The sequence below is a fragment of the Misgurnus anguillicaudatus genome, chromosome 2, assembly GCF_027580225.2.
Source record: "Misgurnus anguillicaudatus chromosome 2, ASM2758022v2, whole genome shotgun sequence".
In the NCBI taxonomy this organism is placed as follows: Eukaryota; Metazoa; Chordata; class Actinopteri; order Cypriniformes; family Cobitidae; genus Misgurnus; species Misgurnus anguillicaudatus.
This window is the reverse complement of record NC_073338.2, coordinates 45,121,271-45,135,911: the sequence shown is the minus strand read 5'-3', so window position 1 is coordinate 45,135,911 and position 14,641 is coordinate 45,121,271. Positions and strand designations below refer to the sequence as shown.

General features: G+C 34.3%; 1 protein-coding gene across 1 annotated transcript in view; it reads right to left on the bottom strand.

The window, feature by feature from the left end:
* Positions 1-3,470: 3,470 nt before the first annotated feature.
* The window catches only part of eps15l1b (epidermal growth factor receptor pathway substrate 15-like 1b), a 54,866-nt gene continuing 43,695 nt past the window's right edge, over positions 3,471-14,641 (bottom strand). The window contains exons 22-23 of the mRNA XM_073858366.1: positions 9,683-9,843; positions 3,471-4,420 (exon numbers count right to left, since the gene is read on the bottom strand). Of these exons, the coding sequence (XP_073714467.1) occupies positions 4,274-4,420; positions 9,683-9,843 (308 nt within the window). The 3' untranslated portion in view covers positions 3,471-4,273. The remainder of the gene's footprint in view (positions 4,421-9,682; positions 9,844-14,641) is intronic.

The window sequence follows — 14,641 nt, the reverse complement described above, 5'->3', positions numbered from 1 at the left end:
ATGATAATCAGGGCAAACGGCCAGAAACTCACTGTTGATCTATAGCGATTTTAAAAAGTAGATGGGTGATTCTCACGAAACCATTGAAACACCACGGCACTAATGATTTTAGCTTTAAAATGTGTAATATAGTAACATTAAAAAGCATCAGAATTAACACAATACTGTGTTCTACCTTGCACAATGTGTGATTTCAACATAAGAATTTATAATTGTAAATTTTATCTCATTTTCTGCTGAAAGTCTCATTACCGCAATGTGTCCAGCTGTGTTTGAACATGCGTTATGTTGTAATTTAATTAAATTAACACAAAAATATTAAGAAAAAAAATAAATGGATGTTTTGCTAGACTACTTTAGATGACAGAAAAAATATTTACTGAATATTCATGTATAATAATAATGAAGAAAAATTAGGAAAATGATGTGCCCATGCCTGATGTTCTCATCCTCCGCAACACTTTTTGAGAACAGTTTAAGCACACATACAGAATTTTAATAAAGTTTGATTTTGAGTGACCAAGCACATGGACCAGTTACTTCAAGATGGCTACCAGGTAAGATCATTTTTTTACAGTTAATTTGAAATATTGCCTTGTCAGAATGCTTACACGACATTTTGATTATCATTACTGCAACAGATGCTTATTAAATGTTAATTTAATTAATAGAAGCATAATACTTTGATTTTAAATGCATGTGCAGAATCTCCAAATTATGTTCTTTCAGGTTTGTCATGTCATTTTGAAAATATGTCAGTGTTGATGTTTTCTGACTGTTCGGTAATGAGATTTTTTAGGACAAATTTTTTAAATGATGTTACAAAAAGTGTTAAATGATAATTAAAAGTTTTTAAATTAATTTTCCCATTTACTCCAGACTTTGTTTTTCAATGTCTGGTGGGAAAAAAAGTAAAATTAAGCAATTTTTACATTTTCATGTTTGACATTTTTAAAACCAAGTTTTCGTGAGAATCACCCAGATGTGCATTTGGCAGAAACTTCTGGATCACTTCTTTTAAATCAGTTTGGTGGAAATAATGACTTTGCCGTAAAGCATAAATAAAATGAAGACATAATGTTAATGATAGTTAAGCATATAGAGTACAACCCTCCTGATTATTTATAACCGTAATGCAATATTTTATGGTACTGGGAATCAACGTGTCCTGGCAGAGTATAAAAAGTATTAAAAAAATGCTATCATGACGTATAAATACTTTACATTAAGGAACAAATGAGTGGGAAATGCCTCATTGTCTCAAAAAAAAAAAAACATTTACATTTAGTAATTTAGCAGACGCTTTTGAGGCAAGTGAGGTTAACAATAGAAGCAATTATAGCAACACAAGAATAGCAAAACATAAGTGCACCGGAAATAGTCTCATCAAGTCCAACACAGTATACATAGCCAAGGGTTCGTTTTTTTTTTGTAAGAATGTATAGATAGAGATCAAGAATAAAAGGAAAATAAAAGATAGTAAGTCTTATATTAGAAAGTGAGGTGATGGCGAAAGAGATGGGTTTTTAGCCGATTCTTAAAGGCAGCTACAGAGTGAGCAGATCGTGTCCACAGTTGTGGAACATCTCCAGAGAAGGTACGCGATAATGTTTTTTTTCCCCTTTTTGAGATGACACCACCAGCAGTCGCTCGGTGACAGAGCGCAGAGATCGAGAGGGTATAAAAAATATACAATACATTTATAAAAACATATAAAAAACTAAATATCTTTAACCCTTTAACTGGTGCAGCCTTTTTTGAGTGGAGGGGTAATGAAAAGGTGATTTACATCTTTAAATTAATATAACTCTGGAATTTTTTTGGTCTAGAAGCCTAATTTTGGCCTTGTTTTAAAGACGACACTTTAACATTTTTTACAGAAGTGTCTGGAGGTGAAAATATAATTTTTTAAAACCGTTTACACGTATTTGTAATAAAAATGGAATATAGTATAATTTTTAATACATAAAATTATCTAACTATAAAAAAACTGATGTTTGTGTTGTTTGTTGCATACTCTTGTCACAAATTAATAAATTACAGTTACTGCATTATTATTACTGCTAAAAGGTTGTGAAATATGAAAACTACATTCTTAGATCTTTCCAACAATATATAGTTTGTCGTGATAGATTAACATTTACATGAAAAATACTAAAGTTAACCCTTTGTGTCCTGTGCGCCAGTTAATGGGTTAATATATTCCTATTTTTACAAGATGTAAAATAAGTCTCAGGTGTGCCCCATAGACTGTAAAAAGATGGATGACGTGATGTCGCCTCCTTCCATTGTAATGAATTAAAGCCAAAAATGTCCGACCATGGTTACCGCCATGTTACGTAAAAACGTCAGTTTGGAGCCAAGGCATACGCAGAAGGAATCGTCCGTGCAGCCAGAGGCGGAGCCGCGGTATCAAACTTCTGCCCAAACACTCGCGCGCCCAATTCAACTATGCCAATCATAATGACACGCCCCATTTCTATACTATCAAATTACTCGCTAAAAATAACTGAACATATATCAGCGTGATAACAACTACCTTAAATGACCAAAACCATCTTTCGGAAAATTTTATTGGAAGTGTAAAAAATTTGTTTGCATGGAGAGGGCGGGGTTTATGACCTGTACTGCAGCCAGCCACCAGGGGGCGATCAAAGAGCCAGAGGCTTCACTTTTCAAGATGTATGAGGCACACCCAGTGTGCCAAGAATGTGTCTGTGAAGTTTCAGCTAAAATTTCCCACAAATTATTTATTATAACATGTCCAAAACGCCCGTATTTGAGTGAGAGCAAAAATGCGTTGTTTTCATGCGTGTACCTTTAAATGCAAATGAGTTACTGCTCCTCACTCCCTTACCAACAGACAGTGAGCACTTTCGGGTAAAAATTTCTCGATACAGCATGAAAAAAATGATTCATTGAATTTAATCAATTTTTTAAGGTAAGTGGTTGCAATCAATTTATTTAAGCTACATTTAAACAAAAGTTTTATATTTGATGTTACTTTACTAATCATTTTTGTTTAAATGTAGCTTAAATAAATTGATTGCAACCACTTACCTTAAAAAATTGATTAAATTCAATGAATAATTTTTTTCAGTGTAATAAATACGTTTATTAAAGCTTTTTGGGTAAAATTAACCAGTTAGTCATTGGCCCTGGGCGGTGCTTTGTTTGTGTGATGTCACATTAACAAGAGAATAAAAACAGCATGTCTAATGAGACTGCTTTGGTTTGATGGGTATTAAAAAAGAAGGATTTTTTTATTATAAAGTTGTTGCGTTCACACACTGACAACACACATTTATGACCAAACACCTTGTAAAAATGTGGATTTTGCATAATAGGTGCCTTTTAATGGTCACAAAAATGTACTAACGGTCAATATTTTTAACTACCAGGTTGAATATCAAGAAAAAAGAAATCCAGATCACACTGCACCTGAAAATTGAAACAAATCTCCACTGGACTGAGATAAATATGCATGAAATTTAATACAACTTTGAAGCTCATGTAACATTACAATCTTTCCCGTGGGAAACACATAAATCATTAAAGTTTCGCAGAATCGTCACACAACAAAAGAGAAAAATTAAAACTGTATGAACCCAAATTTACTTCACCATATAAACAATTCATACCCTATAGATTATTGTTTAGTATTGCAATAAATATTTAAATATATAAAAAGAACGATATACAGTTTAAGCCTTCATTTCAAGGTAAAATAAGCTTTCCAAACTATTTTAAAATGTCAAATAAAATTAGTTTGGGAGCAGCAAAACAGAATGAATTTAAGCCAATAGTTAAACGGTAAAACAAAGTGAGCAGAGACATTTAACTGTGATGTGTGTGGTTTAGTGTTATCTCTATAGCTAAAAGTACAGTTTAATGAATTGATTGCACGGTATTACAAACTAAATCCAAACGCTAGAAGATATGAAGACACATTTGTACTATAATCACATAGTGGACTGACAACAAAGGAATTCTTTAACCGTGCCTCAGGTGAACAAATCTGTCTGTATATGAATAGGCACTAAAAAGCATGTCTTTCATGTCTTACTGAACCTGTCATGGGGCACAAGGACGCCATATACATATTCTTAGTATTTTGGTGACTTTTTATTAGCGCACGACCTCTAAAGTGCTGATTGGTTGGTGTTTCTGTTTGTTTGAATGGCTTCATGGGTGACAGTAAACCTGAATGACGTGCAGAAGAAAATCTCTGCTCGGGAACCTCGTCTCATTTAGGGTCCAAAGCGTAACAGCTTCACGATCTGGGCAGTTCAGCTCGGCTGAGGGCGAGAGCCAATTCCAGGTCTTGCTGTTCCTGTAGGCGGAGTCTCCGAATACGCTCCGCCTCTTCTCTCTGGCTCTCACGCTTGGCCCACTCGAGCTGCTGCGATTCACTTCCGTGCTAAACCAGAAATAAACATCATAAACACCCATGCAGTGAAATATTACTTGTAGAGCTAGGTGATATAGCTAAAAATATAAAATTAAAAATGTCACCTTTTAATAGTAAGTCAATGAATAACTCAGGATGTTTATGCTTGCACTGAGATGGCTTAACAACAAGAATTACACTCTCAGAAAAAACACACAAAGTAGTCACTGGGACACGACCGTTTTTTAATATTTTACTATGTACTTACCTTAGCTTAGACGAATTAATAAATATCTATCTTCTTCCAAAGCGTGCACTTAATCTTTGTACAGCAGGTCATGATTGTGTTAGCATTTAGCCTAGCCCCCATTCATTCCTTAGGATCCAAACAGGGATGAATTTAGAAGCCACCAAACACTTCAATGTCTTCCATATTTAAAGACTGTTACATGAGTAGTTACACGGCACAAAATAAAATGTTTTTAATTTTTAATCCAATAAAAATGACAACTATTTTGTATGGCAGAAGAGCACTTAGTTTGCAGCACTTCGATCTGTTTGGATCCTAAGGAATGAATGGGGCTAGGCTAAATGCTAACACATTCAAGACACGCTGTACAAAGATTAAGTGCACGCATTGAAAAAAGATAGGTATGTATTATTTCGTCTAAATTGAGGTAAGAACATAGTCCAATATTAAAAAACGGTGGTGTTTTCCTTTAAGCTAAAAATATGTACTTTTTAATGGGTACCACCCTAGTGACAGATTGTGTACCTTTTTTCTGATGAACAAAGATGTTTTACTTTTATAGCAATACATTTAAAAATGACAAAAAATTTAAAATGTACCCATCTATACATTTACATTTGAACACATAAATAATGCCACACACAGACATGGAGATTTGCGTGATGCAGCAAAATAATCGTGATAAAATCATGACTATATAGATTGCTTGGGTACATTTGATCACATCAATTGAACATTCATACCAATAAAAGTAAATTTGAACAAACATTTAATCTGATTGTTTTTCTTTATCATTGGTCTAAAACTCAAAATCACATTTACTTCATCTGCTGCACAATCTGTGATTTAAAGCAAAAAGGCTTTGATGCGACAGTCAAATGTAACACACCAGTGACACGACACACAGTGAAATGATTGAAAATCTCCAATATGAGATCTTATATAAATACACTGCCTAAATACATTAAATATATAATAGAGGAATTATATCAAAATATATAACAGCCCCAAAAAGCACTTTAGGTACTTTAAAACAAAATGTTAAGTGTAAATGTTAATGTATAAAATATAGCCAAGCACACTTTTAAAGCAAACCTGTTAACAGCTAAACAATATAAATGCTTTTATGAGGTTTTAAATAATTGATCAATCAGAGGTGGACAGTAGTTATGTTTTTTTATTTTGTATTTATTTATTTATAAAAGGGACAGTGTACATTAATTAACATTCGTAAATGTAAATGTACCCAAATTAGCCCTAGAGCTAGTTTTCATTGGTAGTCCCTTACTACTTAGAAGTGTTTCTAGTTTACTTACTGTAACTTTTTTAACTTAATTTTGCAAGTCAATTCAACATACTTTTTAAGTTTTGACTTGTGATAAGTTGATAAACAAGTTAAAATTGCTTAACTTAATTTGTTAAGTTAAAATATGTTATGATTTTTTACAGTGTACATTTTTTCAAGTAAGTTTAAAAAAAGTTTACTAAACTCTATGAGCTAGCAAGTAAAATACAACATAATTGGTACATTCTACCTACCCTAACTATTTTTAACAGTAATAACAGCAACACTAAAATATACCCCGAATTATTGGCTTTGGCACCGCAACGTGCGCATGTCAACATCCAGGCGGGACTGGAATCAGCATTTTCCATGTCATTGACGCGGCAGGAGAACCACGATTTGTTGAGCTACGAGTAAGTTTTTATTTAACTTGTTCATATCATCATGAACGGAAATGTTAAGTTGTTTAATTCTAAAATATAACAGACGATTAGTCATTTGCGCGCTTCTCTGTCTCAGTTGTCGGGTGACAGATTGTACAGGTTGTTGTCTATCACGTTAAAAACAGTAAAAAAAGTCCGTAAAAATGTCAATGTTATTGCAGCTGGGTTGCCGGTAATTTACCGTAGATTTACATTTATGTTATTTACTGGCAAGAGTTTGTTCAAAGTTAAATAAATTTTAAATATTAACAAGTCTTTATCTTTACAGAATAAAACTATACAATAACAGCCTCATGCAAAGCATTCTGGGAACCAAAAATCATCATCAACCTTTTTCTGTTTTTTGCTTCAGATTTTGTTTCCCAGAATGTTTTGCTTGATGCTGTTTTTTAGTTTTACTCTGTAAAGACAAAGACTTGTAAATGTTTAATGTTCATTTAACTTTGAACAAAATGTTGCCAGTAAATAACATAAATTTAAATCTACGGTAAATTACCGGCAACTCAGCTGCAATTTCTACGGATTTTTTTTACAGAGTAGTTTTCTTGCATTTATCTAAGTTTTGTGTTAGAAGGGATCAATTTATTAAGCCATTTTATTATTATCTTTTACGAATGTACTGCCTTTCCATGGGCGCCTTTAATTTAACGTATTTTGGGGTTTATATGTTATATGTAATGTCCACAGTTCGTTGTGAAGTCCACCTGCGATTATAATCTGGTGTTAACTGACTTCATCAACATCATCTTGACACCATCTAATTAACGTCACTGCGAAAAACTTCTCAGCAAAGTGAAGTTATATCTGAGAAAAGCATCTGTGTGCAGATGCACTTGGTTTGCTTATGCAATAAAATTTATCCTCTTTTAAATCTTACCTGCGTGTCCAGATAAACTATATCTAAAATGTTTTTATCTCGCAATTGTTTTGTTTTAAAAGTGTGCTTGTGCATCCTTAAAATGACACTTGCTTTAATAATTATTATCGGATACAAAAAACAAACTTTTTTATTTCTACAATCTCCAAATGCTTTTTGGCATTGTGCATTTTATTAAATAATGTATGCAGCATATCTTTGCCATAATCTTAACATACACAATAAGCTGAACTGTCTCCAAGACTTTCCTCACACTGTGGTCGAAGTATCTGTGTTTACATTTGCTGACAATGTTTTGAAGCGCTTCAATATTTTGTCTGATTTCTCAGAGTGATTTGTGACAAGGATTTGTGCGCATGCTGGGAGGGTGGAGTAGGTGTTATATGGTTAACACAAACACATGCAGTGTGCTCAGATGTGGTCTTCAGACCTTTGTATCACCTTACCTTTATGTTTTCTGACCCTGGGAGAAAGACAAATTACAGCAAAGTTCTCAAGACACAAGACAGCACAGCATACACTACACAAAGTTCATGCAAAAATGCACAACACATGCAAAACTGCAGCTAAAGTGCATGGCACGGCACGACGTGATGCCATGCGGAGATGCTAATTGAGCAAACACCGTGAATATAGGTCATTGGGCTACTTTTGACATTAAATATGTGTATACAAGAAATAAGTCATTTTTAAGTGTTTAACAGAAGATTTATTTAAGTATTTATTTAAGTTTATTATGTTACCAAGTAGGTTGCACAATGGCATGTGAGATGTGCTAAATTCAAATGGTTATACTTAAGAAATATAAATGAATATAATAGAAAATTCACTAAATTTGTTTTGCTATAAGCATGTACAAGCAGAATGTAATTTAACCATGGCACTGTGGGTAAAACCAGTTACTTTCCACTTCATGTCAGAAAACAGGAAGTGCCTTGGTAAATGCTTCTCACTTTCATAAAACCAACATGTCATTTCGAGGTCATATTACCGTGCAGTGTCAGTAAGGTCACGGCAGTGAACTTCAGCCTTTAAATGATCTGAAATAGTACTTCTTTAGCGTAAGTTTACGATATTCAAGCTTTTGGTCCAAAATTAATTCTGAAATAGTTGAGCATATCTGAATTAAGAAATCATTGATTGGGACAAAGCGAGTAATATTGCACAGGAAAGCAACACGTGACTGTGCTAAAACTGATGCAAAAATTTTGTGTCGTGTTGAAATATCTGGGTAGATCTGAATAAACAAAACAATTACAAAGTTTGAATAGTACCAATTTTCATTTTAAAATGGTGCAAACAAAACCAAAGTTAGACTTTTATGTTAAAAAAAACAATTGCATGTTTAAATGAAATAATGCACATCTCATAATCTTATGCTGAAGCTATAAATTTGTCAGAAATGTCACAATATTTGTTAATAAAAAACTAGTATGCAATACTTTAAAGGAACTTAAATATTATCAAAGAGCAAGCATGACTAATTTGTGTGTTTAAAACCAACAAGCTGGAAATCGATGGTTTGAGTGAAACCAGTGTGAACAAACGCATGGTGAACCATCAAAAGTTCAGCGCTATATATATAAAACTGAGGTTTGTTCAACTTTAGATTTTACTCACATTGTTAAAAACAAGATCAAATATCTTAAAGGGGACATTTTACAAGACCCTTTAAAGATGTAAAATTGAATTATCATCTTTTTATAATTGATTATAGCGTGTTAAAATGGCAAACACTGAGCTGATCAAATGCAAACACTGATCACCATAATGGTGGTTTGATGAAATTGTAACTCGATTGTGCTGTCAATTATTTTCTCTCTCACACACTTGCTTTTTTACATTTTCTCTCTCTTTGCACTAAATGGCAGTGCCGTGGTTGGATAGTGCAGATTAAGGGATGGAATTAATATAAAATAAGATCACCTTTTGACATCACATGGGAAGCCATATTTCAATAACCTAATTTTTCAAGTGCTTGCGGAGAATGGTTTACCACTAACTTACTGGGTTAATCTTTTCACATTTTCTAGGTTGATAAAAGCGCTTGGGAACCCAATTATAGCTCGATTTTCACACCATGACACCTTTAAAAGTAGCACATATGGTTGTGTGTGAAACAGGGCAGATTGTTTCCCTCTTTGTCCCTTTAAGGCAGCCAAGGATGCAAAGCTGTATAAAGCAAAGCGCAAAACATTAGCTTTGGTGTGCTGGGCGAGACAATACAGACAAATGATGTGGAAATGACCAGTGGAGAATGCAGCTCCTTAAAAAATGTGTCAGCATGATCAAACTACAACAGCTAACAAAAGAAAGCAAGAGATACAACTACAAGGAGAAGCAGCAGGTAACAGGCGGAGCTAAAACTACAACGACGAGACACAGAAGTAAGAGAAGCTAAAGCATGGACGGAGAGATGAATCGATACTGGACTTACGGCTCTAAAGTCTTTTAATGCTGTGGATGTGTTAACCTCAGACCCGACTGATGTGGAGGAGGAACCATGTCCTCTGTCTGCATGCGTCTTTCGAGCAGCCGAACCAGCATTCGACCGACTATGAGCAATTGAACTGCTAGACGCAACAGCTGAATTTGGCCCTGTAATAGTTGCGAAGAAAGTCAAGTGATATCCAACAGAACATTCAGATTTAAGAATATCACCCCTGATAATCAAAGAAACAGTGGATTAAAGTCAGAATTTAGCTGAGAGCAACTGAACTTTATGTACCCATTACATTTTTGTAATAAAACGTAAGCAGTTTGCACTGTGTAAGGCAGTTACTTACAGGCCCAGACAATCCCAATTTATATGTTGTTATGCAATCTAGATTAGGGGTTTTCAAACTTAGGGGACATTTAGGAGGTTCTAAGGGGTCCCCCAAAAAATCCAGGGAAAAAAATAGAAGGAAAGAGTTAGAAACGCAAATAAATGCGAACTCGCGCAGGGTGACGCGAATGATGGCAATATGGCGATGCGATTGCCGTGAAAACTCAGCCTATTCGCCTTAAATGCGTCTTCGCGCAAGTTAAAAATATTGTACTCAAGTGAAAAATTCATGTGACACGAAGTTATATCTTGCAAATAATCTAGAGCGAGGAACAAGATGCTTCGCATTTGGTGTGAACGCAGAATAAGTGTAGCAAACTGTATATTCGTTATACATAAAAATATGAAGAGTTTCGTTGCAAAACGAGATAAATCCATTTTTTTACATTTTTGTCAAAACATGTTTATTATTATGTTATCATGTTATTATTTTGTTTTATGGTGCTACTTAGCTGTATTTTTAAGTTATGAAGGTTTAAATCAAAACAAACCAACTGCAGTTTAATTGAAATTAATTGGAATGCACAACCAAAAAACGAGATTTCTGAACAATTCAAAAAAACGGTGGTTATCTCGTTTTGCAACGAAACTCTACATATATAAATTGATCTATATTTTAGATATATATTTGGGGTCCTTGACATCATAAAGTTTGAAACCCCCCCCCCCCCCCAAAAAAAAAAAGATTTTATTTCACACTTGGTAGCAAACAGTATACATAAAGTTTCTAACCCTACAGATGTAAGTGGCATTCAAACCAAAAGTTAAAATGTTAGTGAAAGTGATGCTTGTTTTAGCACAAACAACACTAATTATTAGTTTAACACGGTTGATTTTTGGGATGCCCCTAAATCAGATAAATACTGATCCTGTAGCTCAATAGGTAGAGCATTGCATTAGCAACGCGGGTCATGGGTTCAATCCCAGGATAGTGTTAAATGTACAGCTTGAATGAAGTCGCTGGATAAAAGCAATGTAATAAATGTATGACGTCAAAACAACTAAAGTAAGTTGAGTTAATAAGGTTCAGTAACTTTCATCTAAATTCCAGAGTGATCCGAATGAACGGAAACAAATCAAAAAAACACAACAGCATGATTTAACAGTCAGATTCAGAAGAATCAGGTGTGCAAGTTTCAACCGCTCCATCAGAACACAGAAAAAGGTTATATCTGTTTTATAACATCATATTTGTTACTTTCAACACATTTTCTTTGCTCCAAACCTTACTAAGCTAGCTTCCCAGCTACACTCTTAAAAATAAAGGTGTTTGAAAGGTTCTTCACAGCGGTGCCATAGAAGAACCATTCTTGGTTCCTTAAAGAACCTTTCAGTCAAAGGTCCTTAAAAGAAACATTTCTCTCATACCTTTTACTACAAAGAAGCTTTTTTAAACAAAGAAAATTTGGATGTAAAAAAGTTCTTTATGGAACCATTAAGACAAAAAAATGGTTCTTCAATGGCATCGTGAAGTACCTTTATTTTTAGGTCTGGATAACAATATCACTGTGGCACCATTACTTGATTGGAGTGCTCGTATTAGAGTGCACTCATATTATACATAATGGTACAGAGCAATCACACAAATAAAAAAACACGCTTTGAGGGTAAAACACACTTGGGCACGGTTTAGTTGGGATAATGTGAGCGTGCCCTTAAACTCCAATAAGGCTGCATGGTTAAACAGGCCTGTAGCTTAAAGGTGCAGTGTGTAATTTTTAAAAGGATCTCTTGACAGAAATGCAAACTAATATACAAAACTATATTATCAGGGGTGTATAAAGACCTTTTTTTTTATAATGAACCGTTATGTTTTTATTACCTTAGAATGAGACGTTTTTTGCTACATACAGGGGTCCCCTTACGTGGAGGTCGCCATTTTGTGCGGCCATGTTTCTACAGAAGCCCTTAACGAACAAACTTTTTTTACTAAGTTGTCTCTGACGATGACATGTTTTACCGGTGGTGGCTACTGTAGCTTCTCTATGCGTTTCAAAAGTGAGGGGTGAGCAGTGGACTGAGCCGTTGGTTGCAATTCACAACCTCACCACTAGATGCTGCTAAAATTTACACACTGATAGATCACTGCGTTAACCACATAAAGGTCATAGGTTCGATCAGTGGTGTAGTCTAGATTTTTGTAGTGAGTATACTGTGATTTTTCCCTCTCACCCTTATGCTCACTCGTCCGAGTGACACCCCATAAGCACCACCACCCTCACAGATGCATACAGTATGGATCTTCATGTAATCGAGAGCATTCTGAAAGTGTACTCATAAACACATAAACTGAATGTGTTATCAACATGTCAGTTTATTATAAGAAAAAAAGACTTTAACAGTCAATGGGTTTACAGCTGAGGAAACTGGATGGATTTTTAGACTGGTTTAGTGTTAATCAACATCTAACTCAGGGCCAAAAGTTACTCAACTGTTAATTAAAATTAAATAAACTGTTTACAATCTTCAATCCGTGGCTACAACATGCATTGAAGGAGAAAAAAATATCCACTCTTTCAATAGTTATTATATGACACCTAGTGATAACATTACCATGTGTAATTTAATGGTGTAAATGTTTTTAATTAATACACATTTAAGATGACCATGAATTAACTCTAATTTGCATAGTCATTGAAATAAAAGCTTATTTTATGCATATAATACAAGCAGTGTCTAAAATGAAAATAGGCTTTTACTTAATTATTATTACAATACCATCATGTAGCCTAATATTAGACACCTAAACCAAAGTGAAGAAAATTATCTTTAATTTGCAAGTCTGAACTGAACATCAACGCAGACATGATTTTCCTCACAAAAGTTTAAGATCATATACATCTTGAACGTAGATATATAAATTAACACAGAGAAGGAAAGTTTAACACTATGAAGCACAAGCAAACATGCTGAAAGCTAAAACCATCAGGATATAATTACGGGCTTATTTTATTGCATTTGGAGCCTTACCTCCAGATAAAGTAATAAACTGGACTGATGTTTTAAATGTTGTTTACTCACATGTGCGTTGTTAACTCTCCGGATTTTATATTGCAGCAGCTCGTTCACTTCACATGGATTGTTTGTTTACAGTGTCGCGTGAGCAGCTACACTGCAGGTTCGACTTTATTTGGCGCTAAGCAGACCCTTTGGTGATGTCAAAGTACCGCGAGAGCGATTCAAAGCAGATTTCTCCATGTGATAAATGCAATCGCTCTCGCGGTACTTTGCTGTCACTCGCATGTGGGTTCTTCTGGTGCCACACAGTCTGCTCCCCAGTCACTTTCGCGCCGCTATGGTAATTTGATTTCATACGCGAATCGGATCGCGCAGTTCAGCAGGAATTCAAACACACCAAATATATAGCCTTATATATGCAGTTCAACCCGCTAAAATAGCAAGTATAGCATGCTACTGGTCAGTGCTTTACATCTGAATTATGCCTAAAATTTGAAATGTCAGAAAACCATGCTGTTACGCATCCTCAAGCTATTTTTAGTGGGTATACGGAAATCCTTGACAATTTCTAGTGGGTATACGGCGTATACCTGCGTATCACGTAGACTACACCACTGGGTTCGATCCCACACTGTCAGAAAATAAGGTAAAAAGACTGTACCTTTTCTGTTACTGGGGTGGTGCTCTCATTTTGTACCTTTATGGGTATGCAACACATTGGAATATTGCACCTTTTGGGTATCTTTAAGGACCAATTTTGTACCTGTTAAATGTTATGGGTACAAAACATTTAACTGTACCTTTATAGGTATACTATTGTGTTATGCTTTGTATACCTATAAAGGTACAAAACAGAACTTTAGGTGTCTTCAAACTTTATGATATGATAAAGTTTAGCGAGGTATCCCTTTCCTAAAATAATGTATATGTATGTACAGTACTGTGCAGTAAGTCTCATGTCACCATGCCACAATTAGATTTGTTGTTTTTGCAATGTTATAGTGATCATATATATTTATTTCTCAGTCTCTTTAATAAAATACATCCAGAAAATACAAGAAATGTATATAGTATTAAAAACTGTATAAAATGTAAACTGATGGCTCAAATTATTAGGGTAAACTCCCTTTTCACTTGAGCAATAGCAGGGATCTGCAGGATCTCTTAGACCTAAATAAAATTAAATCCTAATTTCTAATTTGAAAGAAATAAGTCTTTTTATTTCATTCTGCTTAAAAACGCTCAAATAATAATAATTAATAATTAATAATAATAATAAATTAAAATTAAAAACGCTCAAGATGTGTTTAGTGCCAAGAGAGGTCACACTAAACACAGACAAAGCCTAAAGACGACATTCTTAAAAGTCCTTAAAATTTCATTTTTTATTATTTGTACATATTTCCTGTATTTTCTGTTTGTATCTTAATAAAATAGACTGAAAAATAAATATGGATGAACATTAAAACTTCTAAAATAACAAGTCTGGTGGTGGTGGCCTAAGACTTTTGCACAGTACTGTATATCTCCACATTTTGTATGAAGAAACATTTAAACTGTGTAAGATAAATAGTAATTATTATATTATATAGACACCAAATTGATTTATAA